Genomic DNA, 17,893 nt, shown 5'->3' with positions numbered 1-17,893 from the left:
TTAGACTTGATAATACTTTTGGTGCATCCATCTGTAACCATGACACTGACCAGATGTTTCCAGTTGCTTTTCAATCAAGGTCGCCACCTCAGCCACATCGGGTTTATTCTTGCTACTCCTGAGCTGCTTCTTGCTTAAAATTATTTCAGTGGTGCGTTAACTGAGTACAATCCATGTGAAGTATTTAATGTGTTGTAAAGCCACGTTTAAAGTAGTCTTCAATGTACTCACAATCTATTTCTATGTCAAATGTAGAGTAACCTGTGACCTAATAGTTACCTGGTTACATCTAACCGCCCCACCACGTGCTCCCTTGACCCGATCCCCTCCCCCCATCTTCAGTCTATTGCGACTGAACTCCTTCCTTTCCTCCCATTGTGATGCTGATGACACCCAGCTGGTCTTGTCATTTCCTCCGGTGACACTCAAGTGGAGGTGCGCATCGCTGCGTGTTTGGCTGACATCTCGAAGTGGATGACGACACAACACCTCAAGCTCAACCTGGACCAAACCGAGCTACTGTTCCTCCCGGGGAAGGGCTGCCTGCACCGAGACCTGTCCATCACCATGGACGAGACCGTGATGACGCCAACTCAGACTGCGAGGAACCTGGGTGTGACCCTGGACGACCAGCTGTCGTTTTCAGCAAACATTTCATCGGTTACACGCTCCTGCAGATTCCTGCAACATCAGGAGGATTCTCCTCTTCCTCACTGAGGAGACGGAGCAGGTCCTCATTCAGGCTCTGGTCATCTCCCTCCTGGACTACTGCAGCTCTCTACTTGTCGGAGCCCCGGCGTCGGCCATCAGACCTCTGGAGCTCGTCCAGAAAGCTGCAGCTCGTCTGGTGTTCAATCGCCCCAAGTTCTCCCACAACCTCCCTTCTCCGTGCTCTAAACTGGCTCCCTGTAAGAGCTCTCATCCAGGTTCAGACTCTGGTGCTAGTCTACAGGTTCAGACTCTGGTGCTAGCCTACAGGTTCAGACTCTGGTGCTAGTCTACAGGTTCAGACTCTGGTGCTAGTCTACAGGTTCAGACTCTGGTGCTAGCCTACAGGTTCAGACTCTGGTGCTAGCCTACAGGTTCAGACTCTGGTGCTAGCCTACAGGTTCAGACTCTGGTGCTAGTCTACAGGTTCAGACTCTGGTGCTAGTCTACAGGTTCAGACTCTGGTGCTAGCCTACAGGTTCAGACTCTGGTGCTAGCCTACAGGTTCAGACTCTGGTGCTAGCCTACAGGTTCAGACTCTGGTGCTAGTCTACAGGTTCAGACTCTGGTGCTAGCCTACAGGTTCAGACTCTGGTGCTAGCCTACAGGTTCAGACTCTGGTGCTATTCTACAGGTTCAGACTCTGGTGCTAGCCTACAGGTTCAGACTCTGGTGCTAGTCTACAGGTTCAGACTCTGGTGCTAGCCTACAGGTTCAGACTCTGGTGCTAGCCTACAGGTTCAGACTCTGGTGCTAGTCTACAGGTTCAGACTCTGGTGCTAGCCTACAGGTTCAGACTCTGGTGCTAGTCTACAGGTTCAGACTCTGGTGCTAGTCTACAGGTTCAGACTCTGGTGCTAGCCTACAGGTTCAGACTCTGGTGCTAGCCTACAGGTTCAGACTCTGGTGCTAGTCTACAGGTTCAGACTCTGGTGCTAGTCTACAGGGCAGTGAAAGGAACAGCTCCTTCCTGTCTCCAGGCCATGGTCTAGCCCTACACCCCCCCCCGACCACTCCGCTCTGCTGCCTCGGGGCGATCGGTTCCCCGTCGCTCAGAGGTCCCTGCGGCCGATGGACCCGGTCTCTGTTCTCTGTCCTGGCCCCACGATGGTGGAATGAACTCCCCACTGACGTCAGGACAGCAGAGTCGCTGCCCATCTTCCATCAGGCTGAAGACTCACCTCTTCATGAAGCTCTACCCTGAGCCTTCCTCTCAGCACTGGTTGTGTTCATGCTAGTGTGTTTCTGTACGTCTGCTCTGGTTTCTGCTCTGAGATGCTTGTTCAACTATGTTGAACACACTTACTGTAAGTCTCTTTGGATAAAAGCGTCTGCTCAATGACTGTAATGTGATGTCTCGACAGACATGACACTTTATGCATTATTCGAAAAAGTATTTTATAAACATATACATATATATATATATACATATGTGTGTTATTTTCTCTTATTTTAAAATGTCTGCATTCTTGAATTGAGTTAAATTGTGTTTTTATTGTAAAGATGAGACTCTAGTTGATCCAATGAGCTTCTTTATGTTCATGTGTGATGTTTGTTACCAACTTTAAAGCCACAAACTAGAGACGCAGAGCGTTCAGAGGATGAATGTTTCTGAGCATCAGAACACAAGAACTCCATCCAATCAATGAAATATGAGGAGTCTTAATGTGGTATTTTGGAGGGATTTCTGATTATGTATGAGAATGAGCATCATACTCTTCCATCATAACGTCCTGACATTTATGAATATTTATGACTTGAATTAATGTTCAGGTTCTCAGCTTATGAGGAACATCTTCTCTGTGGTGTAGACCGTTAAAAAAGAAAAGAAAAGTGTTTCTGTGGGTTTCTAAGGGTTAAAAGGTCACGAAAGTCAATAACTGAGAAGCTTTCCTTGTTTTTTATTAACGTTTCTGTTGATTGTGTTTCACAGACCTTTGAATAAACTGCTGAACAGAAGCAGAACATCAGAACCACCAGAAGAGTCTGACTGGACCTGATTCTGGTGCACAGCTGGAAAATGTCGCTGAGCGACATCGGACGAGAAGCGGACCGGTGAGGCGGAATCAAACCCGCGTCGTTGGCGTGATGTTAGCGTGTCGCTCCCTGCTGCTCACCTGGGTGATGCTCGCCACCGGAGTCCGAAGCCACAGCTGGAGACCCTGTACAGGTACGAGTCCACCAGAAACCTTCAGAGGAAAAGTCTTCTCTCCTCCTCCAGAGGCAGATGGATATCATGTTTCCAAGGCCTGTTTAGCCTAGCTTAGCACAAAGACTGGAAACGGGGTGAACTGTTAGCCTAGCTCAACCGAAGCCCAAAACCAGCAGTGTTTATACTAATAATAATATTGTCATAATAGTAATATAAAAATACCAGCTGACTTCACCTAAACATTGTTCAATGAAAGTTTTATTTTATGAGAAGACATTCAACTTTACAGAGTTGGAAGAGGAGTTTTGCTGGCATAACATATTAAGAAAGAGACACTTTGTATGTGTTCGGCCTAGCTTAGCATAAAGACTGGAGGCTAATTCACCGTCCAACTTTAAAGTCTGTCAGATTTACATGTTAATTAACAAATTAATCATCAATCCATCCTGTAGTCAGCTGGGTTAACTCAGAGCGAACTAACTCAAAGATAACTGAACTTAGAAGACGACTTGATTGAAAATAGCTTTTTAAAACTATTTTGTATTTATTTTAGTTTTATTTATTTTCACTATCTAATCCAGGACCCTTTTAGCCGTCTAGCTTAGCATTGATACCTCGTTCACAATGAAACAGGTAGACGGCGGACAGACAACACCTTCTGAACAGAACAGGAAACACACAGTTTGTTGCTATCGCAATGGAATCAAATATATGAAATAAAGTTATTTTGTGTGTACTGTCAAAACTAAATTCCCTCTTAAACGTCCTCTGTCTGACTACAAGCTCTCTCTGGTTTACATGTTCGATGTTATTTACTCGACAGGTGCAGATATTAATTATGTAAACAGGAGACATTGTGGTTTTAGCTGTTAGCATTGGAGCTATTTGTTGACCAACATCAAAGTCCAGCTACTCAATGAGAGACTTCTTCTACTCCATTGATTGATTAGTTTGTCCTCTTAGTAAACTCCTGATATTAACGTCAGTGTACAGTTTGTGGTCGCTGTGTTTCATGTGTTTCAGACGACTCTCTGCTGCTTTGTGCTTCTTTGAAATGTGAGATCCGTTTCTGTGCATGTCGTCCCCTCCCTCCATTCATCCTCCATTCATCCTCCATTCATCCTCCATTCATCCTCCATTGATCTGTCTGCAGCAGCAGAACACACAGACAGACTCAGAGGAGCTTAAAGGGGAATTCCAGCTAAAAAGCTAACATCGAGCTTTTGCCCTCAGTTTAGAGACAAAGTATTTAACTCCCTCTACGTCTCTTCTTTCATCTAATTTCTGTCACCTTTCACTTTATGAACACAGTATATATTGGTCCTCGAGGCTGAAGCTTATGTTCGGCTGTGAAAAACACAGCAAAATCTTTTTTTAATATTACTTAAGGATTCCAGCTATTCCCAACGTTACTCCGTACGTTACTCCGTACGTTACTCCGTACGTTACTCCGTACGCTACTCCGTACGTTACTCCGTACGTTACTCCGTAAGCTACTCCGTACGCTACTCCGTACGCTACTCCGTACGCTACTCCGTACGCTACTCCGTACGTTACTCCGTACGCTACTCCGTACGTTACTCCGTACGCTACTCCGTACGCTACTCCGTACGTTACTCTGTAAGTTACTCCGTACGTGACTCCGTACGTTACTCCGTAGGTTACTCCCTACATTACTCTATAAGCTACTCCGAACGCTGCCAGAAGCTGATATCTGTGACTTGACTCACCTTTGGTTCTATTTTTAGATCACTGAAGCCACAGGTAGACAAGTCAAACGTCTTCTGAGGTGATAATGTGATCTGAGAGCAGATGAAGATTGATATCAAAGACCACAGAGTTGACTCTGTTCTGTTGTTCTCTACATGGTGTGTTTAAAAGGTTTAAAAGGCCAAAGTGTTTCTGAATGAGGAGTTTCTGTTTCTTTCTCAGACCTGCTGCCTCTTGACCTGCTGGCCAGAGCCCTGCCACGCCCAGAACAAGCCCCGCCCCCACAGGTAGGACAGGTGGGGGGAGGGATGAATGACTTGCTAGATAAACAAATGATCAATGAAATGACCGATCAGTTGCAGATGGTTCAGTCCAAAGGGTCCAGAGGCCTCCGATTTGTTGGCGCCGTGACGACAGCTCTGAGTTTTCCCGCCTCTCAAATCTTCAGCAACTGTGACTACTTCCCTGCAGAGTTCTCATTGGTCGCCACCATCAAGATACCGAGACTGAGACAGAAGGTGAAACCCGTAGAACCGAGTGGAACCTGGTCTGGTTTCGTTCTGGTTTGCTCTGGTTCTAACTTGTCTCGCTCTCTTGTTTCCAGAGGAACGAGTACATCTTCTCTGTCGTGAACGAGGAATCTGATTCGCTGCTGCTCGGCCTGCGTGTCTCAGAGACCCGCCTCCACTTCCTGACCACGCCCCCCGGTGTCGGTGGGCGGAGCCGGCTGACCTTTAAGGACGTTAGACTGGACGATAACCGCTGGCACACGGTGGTGCTGGCCATCACCGGACCGTACGCCACGCTGACCGTCGACTGTGGACTTCCTCTTGAGCTGTGAGTCTCCGTCAGACCACTTAAGACTGGTTCAGCTTAGTCCAGTTGAGACTGATGCAGTTCAGTTCACTTCAAGTCAAACTGGTTCGGTCCAGTTGAGCTCGGTTGGCTTGGTTTACTTTAGTTTAGACTGAGTCCTTCTGACTTAGTCTGGTTTTAACTTGACTTTGGTTCAGTTTGGTGAATTAAAGTAACTGAAATCAGAAGTATAACCCTGATTTGTCCCTGATTATTTCAACAGCACACAGACCAGTAGAGACCAGTGGAGATGAGTCTAACTGGTTTCTTGTCTCCCAGTAAACAGGTCCAGTCGTTCCCCAGCGCTCTGAGCACCAGAGGGTCCAGGTTCTTCATTGGCAGCAGGAGGAGGTTGAGGGGCCGCTTCTCTGTGAGTCTGTATTCAGGATCAGGACTTCAGATCAGTCCTTCAGGGTCTTGAGCTGGGACAAGATCAAGACCATGTGGATGACATGCTAGCACCAACATCTAACGTTAGCATCAAATTGAGTTCCAACTGGTTCTGTCTGTGTTCAGGGTCTACTTCGTCAGCTGGTTCTACTTCCTGGTTCAGACGCCACGCCCAGACTGTGCCCGACCTCTGACCCCAGCCTGGCTGAGCTGTCCGTCCCCCAGGTCCTAAAGTCAACCCCTCTGCAGGCCGAGCACCGTGGACCGGTGTACCCGTACGGTGAGGAGGGAACCTTTTCTAGTTTCTGGTGGTTTTCGGTCCAATTGGACATTTTTTGAACTATGTTAACACATATTTAGCTGTCCACATACTTCTGGCCGTGTAGAGAAACCCGGATCAGAACCTGTGTTGGTGGTTCAGGTTGTGATGGTATCAGGGACTCAGTAACCTGAGCTAATGAAGGACTGACAGGATGGAAGAGCTTCCTGTGTGTGTGTGTGTGTGTGTGTGTGTGTGTGTGTGTGTGTGATTGACAGACGGGGTCTGCTCTACTGTTTGATGTATGTTTCCAACATCACAGGTGCTGACTACCTGGTACAGGTGTGTTCTTGTTCCTGTTCCAGTTCTTTAACTTCGGACATTTAAAAATGTTTCACTGCAGTCTCATCTCTGTGTGTCCAGTACAGAACCCACGGTTAGCCTAGCTTAGCACAAAGACTGGAAGCAAGAGGAAGATGTTATCTTCCTAGCTAATGCTAGCATAGCTTTGTGCATCCCTAGCGTTGCTAGGATCTCAAGGTTTGATGTGATTATTATGGCTTATAATGACGCAGAGACAAAACTATATCAATCTGAAACATCTAAAGAGAGATTTCTGTGTGTGAGCAGCCTGAGGCTCAGAGAGGTAATAAAGCTCAGCAGACTGAACTCTCTTCTCTCTGTGACTCACAGTTTAAATTAACCTGTGTTTGTTTTATGTCTGCTTGACAAAGTTAACTTCAGTCTCAGGAGATGTCATGCTAACAGACTGAGGCTATGAAGGCAAATCACTGTTAAAATCCGAGAACGCAAATGAGATTACCTGCTTGACTCCATTCACAAGAGAAACACATTTTTAATTATTGTATTTCAAAACTCTATTAACATAATTTGTATTTCATCAGCCTCTACAGTCTGAAAAGTTTACAAAACCTGTAAGACAAATCCTGAGATATAGTGTAGTGTTTAGTGGCTCTAACAGACCGTCTGAGTCAGAGATATCCGGTTTATCCAAAGATGAGGATTGTAACCAATCAGATGTAGAGATACAAGGGAGACAGGCTCCGCCCACTTACTGTCAAAAAGAAAAACTACGAGCAGGTAAAAGACTCGCGAGCGACTGTTGCTCGTGCGAGAGCGACTGTTGCTCGTGCGAGAGGGAATTTTGCTCGCGGCGTGATGTAAAAGCGCTCACCAAAGTCAAATACACGCGCGGCTGTTTGATTTGCGTGTGTGTATGGATCTCATTTGCGCTCTCGGATTTTGACAGTGATTTGCCTTCATATGAGGCTAAACAGGTCTCAAGTCATGATGTCATGCTAACAGACTGAGGCTAAAGCTAACAGGTTTCAAGTCATGATGTCATGCTAACAGACTGAGGCTAAAGCTAACAGGTCTCAGGTCATGATGTCATGCTAACAGATTGAGGCTAAAGCTAACAGGTCACAGGTCATGATGTCATGCTAACAGATTGAGGCTAAAGCTACATCTTGTGCTACCAGGACCTGCTAACAGGAGGTGCTACCAGGCCGTCCTTATATAGCACTAACAACGACATCATGTCTGTTGAGTTCAGTGTTGTGTATCTTTGTGGTCGCTCTGTCTTCAGGCAGCTTAAAGCTTCAGGTGACTAATGTGTTATGATGATATATAAGTGATCGCTCTCTGTCTACTCATAATGAAGACGTGCGGTTGAAGGAGTGACGGAAACCTTCATTACCTTCACTTCATGAACACAGAGCTGTCAGTTCTCTCCGTCTGCCAACCACACAGTCAGATACAGTTACTGATTAAGTGCAGACGCTGAAATGACAAATGATAAATGGTTTCTACTTCTGTGTCACTGGGATTGTTCCAAAGAAAAAGGGGGTTTCCATCCCTTCACACTGTCTGCAGGGGTAGACTGTTAACGGTGAAAATATATGTAAGAATGTACTTTTAATGCCACTTAATACTTTTATACTCCACAATATTTCAGAGGAAATAGAAAGTATTCTTTTCTTTACTTTGGAAACTAGTTTTTCTCTAGTTGTTGTATAACCTACAGCTAGTAGTGAAAGGGTTGTGTACTGCAGAGAGTTTTAAATACCAGTCATGCATAATAATTATTCTATAATAAGTTCAATAAAATAATTTAAATGTAAGTTTGACGAACAACATTCTTTTTGGAAAATTGTCAATCACCGAAATTAGTAGTTCTACTACTAATATTGATTGTTTTCATTATGGATTAATCTGCTGATTATTTTCTCCATTTATCTATTGATTGTAAAAAGTGAGATATGGCTTCACAATTACTGAGACAAGGGACACGTTACAATGTTTGTTTAGTCCAAACATCTTTACTGCTGCTCTTTTTTTACTATACATTTACATATTTTAATATTATTACTAATATATGGGCATTACTAACATTATTACTAATACATTAACATTATTAACATTATTAACATTAATACTAATACATTAATATTTTAACATCTGGAACCAACAAATGGTTTTACAGGAAAATTACTTCCACCGCCACAATAGTTTCTGTCAATGGACTAATGGATGAATGGACTAATTGATGAATGGACTAATGGATGAATGGACTAATTGATAAATGGACTAATTGATAAATGGACTAATTGATGAATGGACTAATTGATGAATGGACTAATGGATGAATGGACTAATTGATGAATGGACTAATGGATGAATGGACTAATTGATAAATGGACTAATTGATGAATGGACTAATTGATGAATGGACTAATTGATAAATGGACTAATTGATGAATGGACTAATGGATAAATGGACTAATTGATAAATGGACTAATTGATGAATGGACTAATGGATGAATGGACTAATTCATAAATGGACTAATTGATGAATGGACTAATTGATGAATGGACTAATGGATGAATGGACTAGGGTTTTCACGATATCAAAATTATGACTTCGATACGATACCTGCCATAAATATCATGATACCCGATACTTACGATACGATACCAGAATTCGATACAATACCACAAATACGATACGATACCACAAATACGATACAATACTGGTATATTTATCTATAATAGTAATTATTAAAACATCTGTATGGTTCCCTTTTTTACCAGCTTGTTCCTGCCCAGCTTTTTGAACATTAACAAATGGCATAATATTAGTATTAGTCTACAGCAAGATATTAATGAGACTACCTGTCGTTCTTTGAACTCTGTGAACAGTTGGGGGTGTCTGTCTGAAAGGTGCGTTGCCATGTTTGACGGGTTGCCTCTCTTGGTCTGTGTGGCTTTGAAACACGTTTTGGAAGCGGAACAGCGAGTGCGCTCTGATCGCACGCTATTTTAATGAAGTATCGATACTAAAAATATGCAAAATCGTATCGTTTTTAACGTACGGGTACCGCGGTACTTTTTTAGTATCGATACACCGTGCAACATTAGAATGGACTAATTGATGAATGGACCAAATTTACTCAAAGTACAAGTACCTGAAATGTGTACTTATGTACAGTCGGCTACTTAAGTAAATGTTTCCAGCTGTTTACATAAACTCCTGAATACGTGTTGTTGTTGTTGTTGTTGTTGTGGTGTAGAGGCAGAGGCCAGAGTGACTCTGGGAAATCCTCTTCCATGTTCTGGACCTGAACAGGGTCAGCTGTGGTTCAACGCTCCGAGGAAAGGCCTGTTCATCTGTGACGGACTCACATGGAGGACTCTGCTGCAGAGTGAGTCTGCAAGTCTGGAAAGTTCAAACACTATTTGTGAAATGTGTTTGCATCCACATCAGATAACAGGAGTTGTAGTAATAATAGAGATTTGCAGTGAAATGAAAAAGAATCATGAGAGTAAAGTTTTAAATCAGGATGCTGTTTGTTCAACACTTTCATATCGTGACTGCGATGAAAACTGCGGCCTTTGACTTTTACTCAAAAAATATGATTAAAATAATAACTAGAAGGGACCTCCACAGTTTCCATGGGTGGACAATAATTAGTTTATCCGCTCCAACATGTAATGGCTTCCTCCTGGTCATTGATCCTTCTAAGTTTGGACCATCATTCTTTATCATTACAGTACAGTACATTACAGTCATTTAGCAGACACTTTTATCCAAAGCGACTTACAATAAGTGTATTCAACATAGTATTCAAGAGAACTACTAGTTACCAGAAGTCATAAGTGCATCTCCTTTAAACAAACATCTAAGAGCATAAACCAGAGCAGACGTACAGTGCAGAAACAAACGAAAACAATAAGTGCAACAAACTAGTATGAATACAATAAGTGCTAAGTGGAAGGCTCAGCGTAACACTTATCAGACTTTGTTTATGTGACCGGTGGACATGAAGGCCACGTGGAATAGTTTGCACTACCTGCTATAATCTTTACCAATCTGCGCTCCATCACCAACAAAATAGACGAGACAAGACATCTTATGTTATCTTAATGGAAATCAAACTAGTAGTTTTTATGCAATCCTGCTGACAAACAAACCCACAAACCCAACAGAAGACAAAACAACATAAAAACGTGTCTTGATCTAGCACATGTCCAGAAAACCAGTTATATCATTGCTGTCATTCAAGGTTCTGTATGGTGGTTCTACTTCATCCGTCTCCTCCACTGTCTCACATGTCAGGTCAGGAGCGTCTGGACTACATGGAGGACTACCAGGATCTGTACACCAGCTCAGAAACCTTTGATGTGGAGGTCTTCTCCATCCCGTCTGAAGGTCTGTTCATGGCTGCAGCCAACAGGTAACAACAGATATAAGAACAGGACCGGATTGTTGGACCACGTACAGGTCTTGAGGACACGAAGGACTGGCCTGTGTAACCCCTCACGTCTCGTCCTGTAGGGACTCTCGTCCCGGTTCAGGTCTCTACAAATGGAGGAACGGGTCATTCCAGCTCTACCAGAACGTCAGCACTCAGGAGGCTCGAGCCTGGAAACACTTCACCATCGGAGATCAGGTGAGAGCTGCTGCAGCTTTCAACACAAATCTCCTCCAGAGAGAATAAACTGGAACCTTTTACAATCAATCAAAACGATTAATTATCAAAAGATGCCGATCTACGAATCAACTAGAAAAAATACAGTCTTGTTGATTTAACCTAAATAGAATATTTTATTATGAGATGTAAGGGAACATATCAATCACTGTTTTGTATTTTCACACAAAAGTTAATGTTGTGCTTGATTTTGATTTCTGGTCATTTCCGGCCGCAATCTTTTCAGATTAAGATAAATTCACTCGTACTTCCTCTCACTGTTATGGCTGTTTGACCTGCTGCTGTTGTTGTATTACTTCTCATCAGATTTTCCTGGTGGTGGCGAACTCCAGGGAGGCGGAGCCTGAGCTGTCAGTCATCTATCGGTGGAATCGGCGGCGGCGGCGTTTCCTCCGTCACCAAACTCTGGAGACTCACTCCGCTCTGGACTGGGAGGCCTTCCACATCCACAACCACAGCTTCCTGGTGGTGGCCAATCACAGACGAGGTAAACAAACCAGAAGAAGAACCTGTAACAGGATCAAAAGCTCCAGAGCAGCTACCAAAGGGTCTCGTGTGAAGTTTAAAGCTCTGTGAAGAGTTCAGAGAGTTCAGAGCAACATTAACATCAAACACATCTCCACCTGCACATTCATGTGGTGTGTGTGTGTGTCCTATAAAGATAAAACACTCATTGATCTGAGCTGAAAGGAAGGAAAGAAAGATTGTTTATGATCTGACCGTCTGAAAGAAAAACACAGAAAGAAAGAAAGTCAGCTGATGCCGGTGTACTGTGGTTAGATCACACACACACACACACACACACACATTTAAAGCAACAGTCCAACGTGTCTTCTCCAGCATCAGATGAGACGTTAGATATTTATTTAAACTACATGAAACTAATTATATAATAATAATAATAATAATAATGTGATTAAAGTGTCTCTGTGTCCTCAGCCAGAGACTCCAATCACAACATCCACAGTGTGATCTACAGGTGGAACGCAGACACAAAGGTAACGTCCTCACAAACACTGTCCTCACAAACACTGTCCTCACAAACACACGGTCCTCACAAACACACTGTCCTCACAAACACACTGTCCTCACAAACACACGGTCCTCACAAACACTGTCCTCACAAACACTGTCCTCACAAACACTGTCCTCGCAAACACTGTCCTCACAAACACACGGTCCTCACAAACACACGGTCCTCACAAACACACGGTCCTCACAAACACTGTCCTCACAAACACTGTCCTCACAAACACACGGTCCTCACAAACACTGTCCTCACAAACACTGTCCTCAAACTCTGTCCTCACAAACACACGGTCCTCACAAACACTGTCCTCACAAACACACTGTCCTCACAAACACACGGTCCTCACAAACACACGGTCCTCACAAACACTGTCCTCACAAACGCTGTCCTCAAACTCTGTCCTCACAAACACACGGTCCTCACAAACACTGTCCTCACAAACACTGTCCTCAAACTCTGTCCTCACAAACACACGGTCCTCACAAACACTGTCCTCAAACTCTGTCCTCACAAACACACGGTCCTCACAAACACTGTCCTCACAAACACACTGTCCTCACAAACACTGTCCTCACAAACACACGGTCCTCACAAACACCTTAAATCCTTAATATCCTCTTATCTGCTGACCTGTTGTTTCTTGTCTTCACCCATTCTTTCCTGTCCTGTCCTTTCATACTGAGTTGTATCCTCACCTGTCCTCACCTGTTCTACCTTGTCTACCTTCATTGTGTCTCATCGTCTCTTGTCCTGACCCTCTGTCCTCTCTGTCACCTGCAGCTGTTTGAGGTGAACCAGACTCTGTCCACGTCCGGAGCGTATGACTGGGAGTTCTTCTCCGTGGGACCGTACCACTTCCTGGTGGTCGCCAACACCTTTGACGGTCAGACTACCACCATCAGCTCCACCGTGTACGTCTGGCTGGATGGCTGCTTCCAGACCTTCCAGAGCATCCCGGTCAGTGTCTGTTGTCTTTGTGTCGTAGACCTGAAGAAAGCAGGTCTGGTTTACCTGTACAGGTGAGTCTCTATCTGAACAGGTGAGTCTCTACCTGAACAGGTGAGTCTCTATCTGTACAGGTGAGTCTCTACCTGTACAGGTGAGTCTCTATCTGTACAGGTGAGTCTCTACCTGTACAGGTGAGTCTCTACCTGAACAGGTGAGTCTCTATCTGTACAGGTGAGTCTCTACATGTACAGGTGAGTCTCTATCTGAACAGGTGAGTCTCTATCTGAACAGGTGAGTCTCTATCTGTACAGGTGAGTCTCTACCTGAACAGGTGAGTCTCTATCTGAACAGGTGAGTCTCTATCTGTACAGGTGAGTCTCTATCTGAACAGGTGAGTCTCTACCTGTACAGGTGAGTCTCTATCTGTACAGGTGAGTCTCTACCTGAACAGGTGATGAAGAGGGTTATCTCAGTTGAATGTGTTATTGAAGCTTCTGTCTGGATTAAAGGAACATTCAGGTTCTTTGAAGACCTCGTAGATCTTTATCAGTTTACTGATGATCAAACTTCACCTGTACCTGGTTTATTGGGCTTTTGTAACCTGTATATTAATGAAATAAGATCCTTTATAACACAGCTGACCTGCATGTTTCCTGCTTCTTCATTCTCTCCTGTAATAATTCTGAAGGCAGGACGTCCTGCAGGTAAAAAGGTATTAAAACTAAATGTGATGACAGACGTTCACATGAAAGCACTTCTTTAAAAAAATCACTTTATGATTTATGAAAATGTCTTTTTACTTTTTCTGCTCAGTTAGTTCATTAAAACGGAAAATAAACCCTCCAATTAAAACACAGGAACCAGAGGACTGTAATTAATGTGTGTATGTGTGAGTGTGTCTGTCTCTGTGTGTGTGTGTGTGTGTGTGTGTGTGTGTGTGTCTATGTGTGTGTGTGTGTGTGTGTGTGTCTCTGTGTGTGTGTGTGTGAGGGGGTTTCCAGCAGCAGACTGTTTGGACTCGTCCATCAGGGCGGATCATCTCACTGAAGACTTTTATTGGATTTTTAAAAACCACAAAAAACATGTTAAAGTTTCATGAATCTTTAATTCCACTTCTGACAGAAACAGACACAGAACATGTTGTGTAATTGATCTATAAATAGATCTCAGATCACAAATAAACACCCTGCTGGCGTCCTCTAGAGGCTGCAGGAGGCATTACATCCACAACCAAAAATACACACTGATGATTTCTCTGATGACTGAATTAAAAAGGCTCTAAAATGTAGAGCGTAAATTCTCGAGTTCTGCATTTTGGCCGTCGTCATCTTGTTTTTTGCAACCAGTGAACAGGAAGTGACCATATTTGGACTGAGGAGGAGTGACGTAGAGACGCCGTATACGTCTCTGGTAGAGACCTGTCAATCACTGTGTAGCCCCGCCCCCCTAAAGAACTGTGATTATAACATGCTGTTGCTTCTTCTGTAACTCTTTTTTATTATTGTTGTAAAAATAAATTGTATTTTTATTCTTAAAGAGCCGTTAAAGTGGTAGAGAAGATCTTGGGCTGATTAAAATCTGAAGGGTTCACCCTCTGGAGCGCAGGAAGCAGATAAGAGCATTTCAGGACAATCTGATCAGTTATGATCAGAACGTTTTGATACTTCTTGTGTGCAAGTGGAACCTGATGGTGGGGCTGGAGAAAAGGTCAGGGGTCACCAGAATGACTGGGATTCATCCTGCGGGGAACATGAATTCCCACAGTGACTTTAATGGAAATCTGACCAGTCGTTGTTGAGATGTTTCACTCTGGAACAAACTGCTTTACGTGCTTATTTTAGAATAAAAACACCTGGTCATCTTTCCTGTTACGTCATTGTATTCAATGTTTGTTTTTAAAAAGTAAATGTACCTCGATGCGAACGTTTACCGTCAGTGGTTACCATCCATTTATTCCTCTCCCTAAAGACGGTGGGAGCGACGGACTGGGAAACGTTTCAGATCGACGGCAGGTTCTTTCTCGCTGTCGCCAACAGTCAGAAGGTTTCGAGCCACGGCCCGAATCTCTACAGCATCAACTCCACCGTGTATGAGCTCAACAGGCTCACGCAGACCTTCATCCGCTTCCAGGACATCCTCACACACAGGTGACCAACCGGCTCATTGCAGAGCAGCAGGTCTATAGAATCAGGTTTCTTTGGGCAATTCGGCAATGTTTGTCATTTTATGTTGCTAATTCAACAGTCTGCCTCAAAATATTGAGAACCGATCAGCTGCCTCACACACACTCACGTTTATACGAAATGTATCGCCAATCTCCAGTTGTTGGGCTGATGTTGGCCGGTTGTCGCCCAAACCTCATTGAGAATGGAGAGACCAAAAACATGACATGAGGTTGTTTTGTTCAGTGCTGTGGACTGGGAGTTCTTCACCATCGGAGAGGAAAAGTTCTTGGTTGTAGCCAACTCTCATGACGGCAGCTCCTACACTCTGAATAGTGTCGTCTACAGGTGTGTACTTCCTATCTGTTGGTGTCTGTTGGATTCTGTTAGTGTTTGTTGGTGTCTGATGGTTTATGTTGGTGTTTGTTGGTTTCTGTTGGTGTCTATTGGTGTTTGTTAGTGTCTGGTGGTGTCTGTTGGTGTCTGTTGGTGTCTGTTGGATTCTGTTAGTGTTTGTTGGTGTCTGATGGTTTATGTTGGTGTTTGTTGGTGTCTGTTGGTGTTTGTTGGTGTCTGGTGGTGTCTTGGTATTTTTTGGTTTCTGTTGGTGTCTGTTGGTGTTTGTTGGTTTCTGTTGGTGTCTGTTGGTGTCTGTTGGTGTTTGTTGGTGTCTGGTGGTGTCTTGGTATTTTTTGGTTTATGTTGGTGTCTGTTGGTGTTTGTTGGTGTTTGTTGGTGTCTGGTGGTTTCTGGTGGTTATTGTTGGTGTTTGTTGGTGTTTGTTGGTTTCTGTTGGTGTTTGTTGTTGTCTGTTGGTGTCTGTTGGTGTTTGTTGGTGTCTGGTGGTGTCTTGGTATTTTTTGGTTTATGTTGGTGTCTGTTGGTGTTTGTTGGTTTTTGTTGGTTTCTGTTGGTGTCTGTTGGTGTCTATTGGTGTTTGTTAGTGTCTGGTGGTGTCTGTTGGTATTTTTTGGTTTCTGTTGGTGTCTGTTGGTGTTTGTTGGTGTTTGTTGGTGTCTGGTGGTTTCTGGTGGTTATTGTTGGTGTTTGTTGGTGTTTGTTGGTTTCTGTTGGTGTTTGTTGTTGTCTGTTGGTGTCTGTTGGTGTTTGTTGGTGTCTGGTGGTGTCTTGGTATTTTTTGGTTTATGTTGGTGTCTGTTGGTGTTTGTTGGTTTTTGTTGGTTTCTGTTGGTGTCTGTTGGTGTCTATTGGTGTTTGTTAGTGTCTGGTGGTGTCTGTTGGTATTTTTTGGTTTCTGTTGGTGTCTGTTGGTGTTTGTTGGTGTTTGTTGGTGTCTGGTGGTTTCTGGTGGTTATTGTTGGTGTTTGTTGGTGTTTGTTGGTTTCTGTTGGTGTTTGTTGTTGTCTGTTGTTGTCTGTTGTTGATTGTTGGTTTCAGTTGGTGTTTTGGGGTTTATGTTGGTGTGTAATGGAGTCTGTTAGTTTCTGTTTATTTGTAGCTCACTATCTCTGTATGTTTTGTGTTTTCAGGTGGCAGGGTTATGAGGGCTTTGTTCCGGTCCACAGTCTGCCAACGTTCGGCTGCAGAGACTGGGAATACTTCAGCACCGATGAAGGCTCCTTCCTCGTGTACTCCAGCGCCACCTCCAGGCTCAGTAAGGTCTTCAAACTCAGGACCTACTGAAAGAAACTCAGACTTCGAAAACAAAACTACTGCAAGACTCGACTGTCGTCACCTCCAGACTCGACGAGGTCCTTAAACCCCAAAACAATTCATGATTGACCAAATTCATCAGCATCACAACACTATTGTTTTCTTCAGAACTGAGGGAAGTCTTCGGACTTTAATTGATTCACAGCTTCAGCTTGTGGAAGAAGTTTCAGGACTCCAGTCCAGCTTCATCTCTTCAGGGAAGGTAATGATAGTAAACTTGATCTATATATGAAGCACTTTTCTGAAACAAATTATTTAAAAAAGTGAAGTCATGTCAAGCTCAGGTGATAAGGACGCCGCCCCCGAGTACTCATCCAGGACGGGATGGTATCTTCTTATGTTGGATGTATCAGACTCTACTGTGGTCACAATTCAGGTTTACAACCATTAAAACACTCTGAACGTTTGGTTTGAATAAATGAGTCAACGGCTAATTTTTAGATTTTATGTTTTATCATTCAGCGTATCATGTGACTTCTTACCAAGACTTGAATATCGGCATTTGATCTATAAATTACTTGTTTTGTTCGAAACACAAAGATATTCACTAGACTATCGAAGACACAGAAAACCAGCAAACATTCACATTTGAGAACCTGAAACTAGAGAACTTTAAGCTCTTTAGCTTTTTTCAGTCTAAAGCTCCATTCAGACTGGATTTATGTCTGTAGGGGATTTAAACCTGAGCTAATCTAAGCAGGTGGAAACAGACACTGAACATCAGAAGAGGGTCTCAGCTTTAGTCCTGAGGCCAAACTCATCAGAGAAAGCTCAATAAAAACACTGAACACTCAAATGAAAATCCACTTAATCCATTCAAGTTCATGAAAACACACCTCAGCGTCTTTAACCTGAAGAATATCTTGAAAAATATCATTTGTGTCTTTGCTTCCTCCTGACTGAATCTTCTTTGGCTGCAGAAATAACCTAAACAGAAGTAAGATAAACGCTTTAGACGATTCAGTGAAGTTCATATTGAGTTGAAACAGCTG

General features: G+C 43.6%; 1 protein-coding gene across 1 annotated transcript; it reads left to right on the top strand.

Moving 5' to 3' along the window:
* Nucleotides 1-2,796: 2,796 nt before the first annotated feature.
* LOC306703880 (thrombospondin-type laminin G domain and EAR repeat-containing protein-like) lies at nt 2,797-16,871 on the top strand (the record flags this gene model as incomplete). Its single annotated transcript, XM_079170029.1, has 15 exons — nt 2,797-2,878; nt 4,793-4,857; nt 4,927-5,088; nt 5,175-5,407; nt 5,705-5,795; nt 5,942-6,095; nt 9,669-9,800; nt 10,715-10,832; nt 10,934-11,048; nt 11,394-11,574; nt 12,027-12,085; nt 12,898-13,074; nt 15,034-15,212; nt 15,474-15,575; nt 16,718-16,871. The coding sequence occupies 15 exons, from the start codon at nt 2,797-2,799 to the stop codon at nt 16,869-16,871; spliced, it is 2,004 nt and encodes a 667-aa protein (XP_079026155.1).
* Nucleotides 16,872-17,893: the final 1,022 nt, after the last annotated feature.

Source organism: Pholis gunnellus, assembly GCF_910591455.1.
Source record: "Pholis gunnellus genome assembly, chromosome: 12".
NCBI lineage: Eukaryota > Metazoa > Chordata > Actinopteri > Perciformes > Pholidae > Pholis > Pholis gunnellus.
This window is presented reverse-complemented; position numbering and strand designations above follow the sequence as displayed.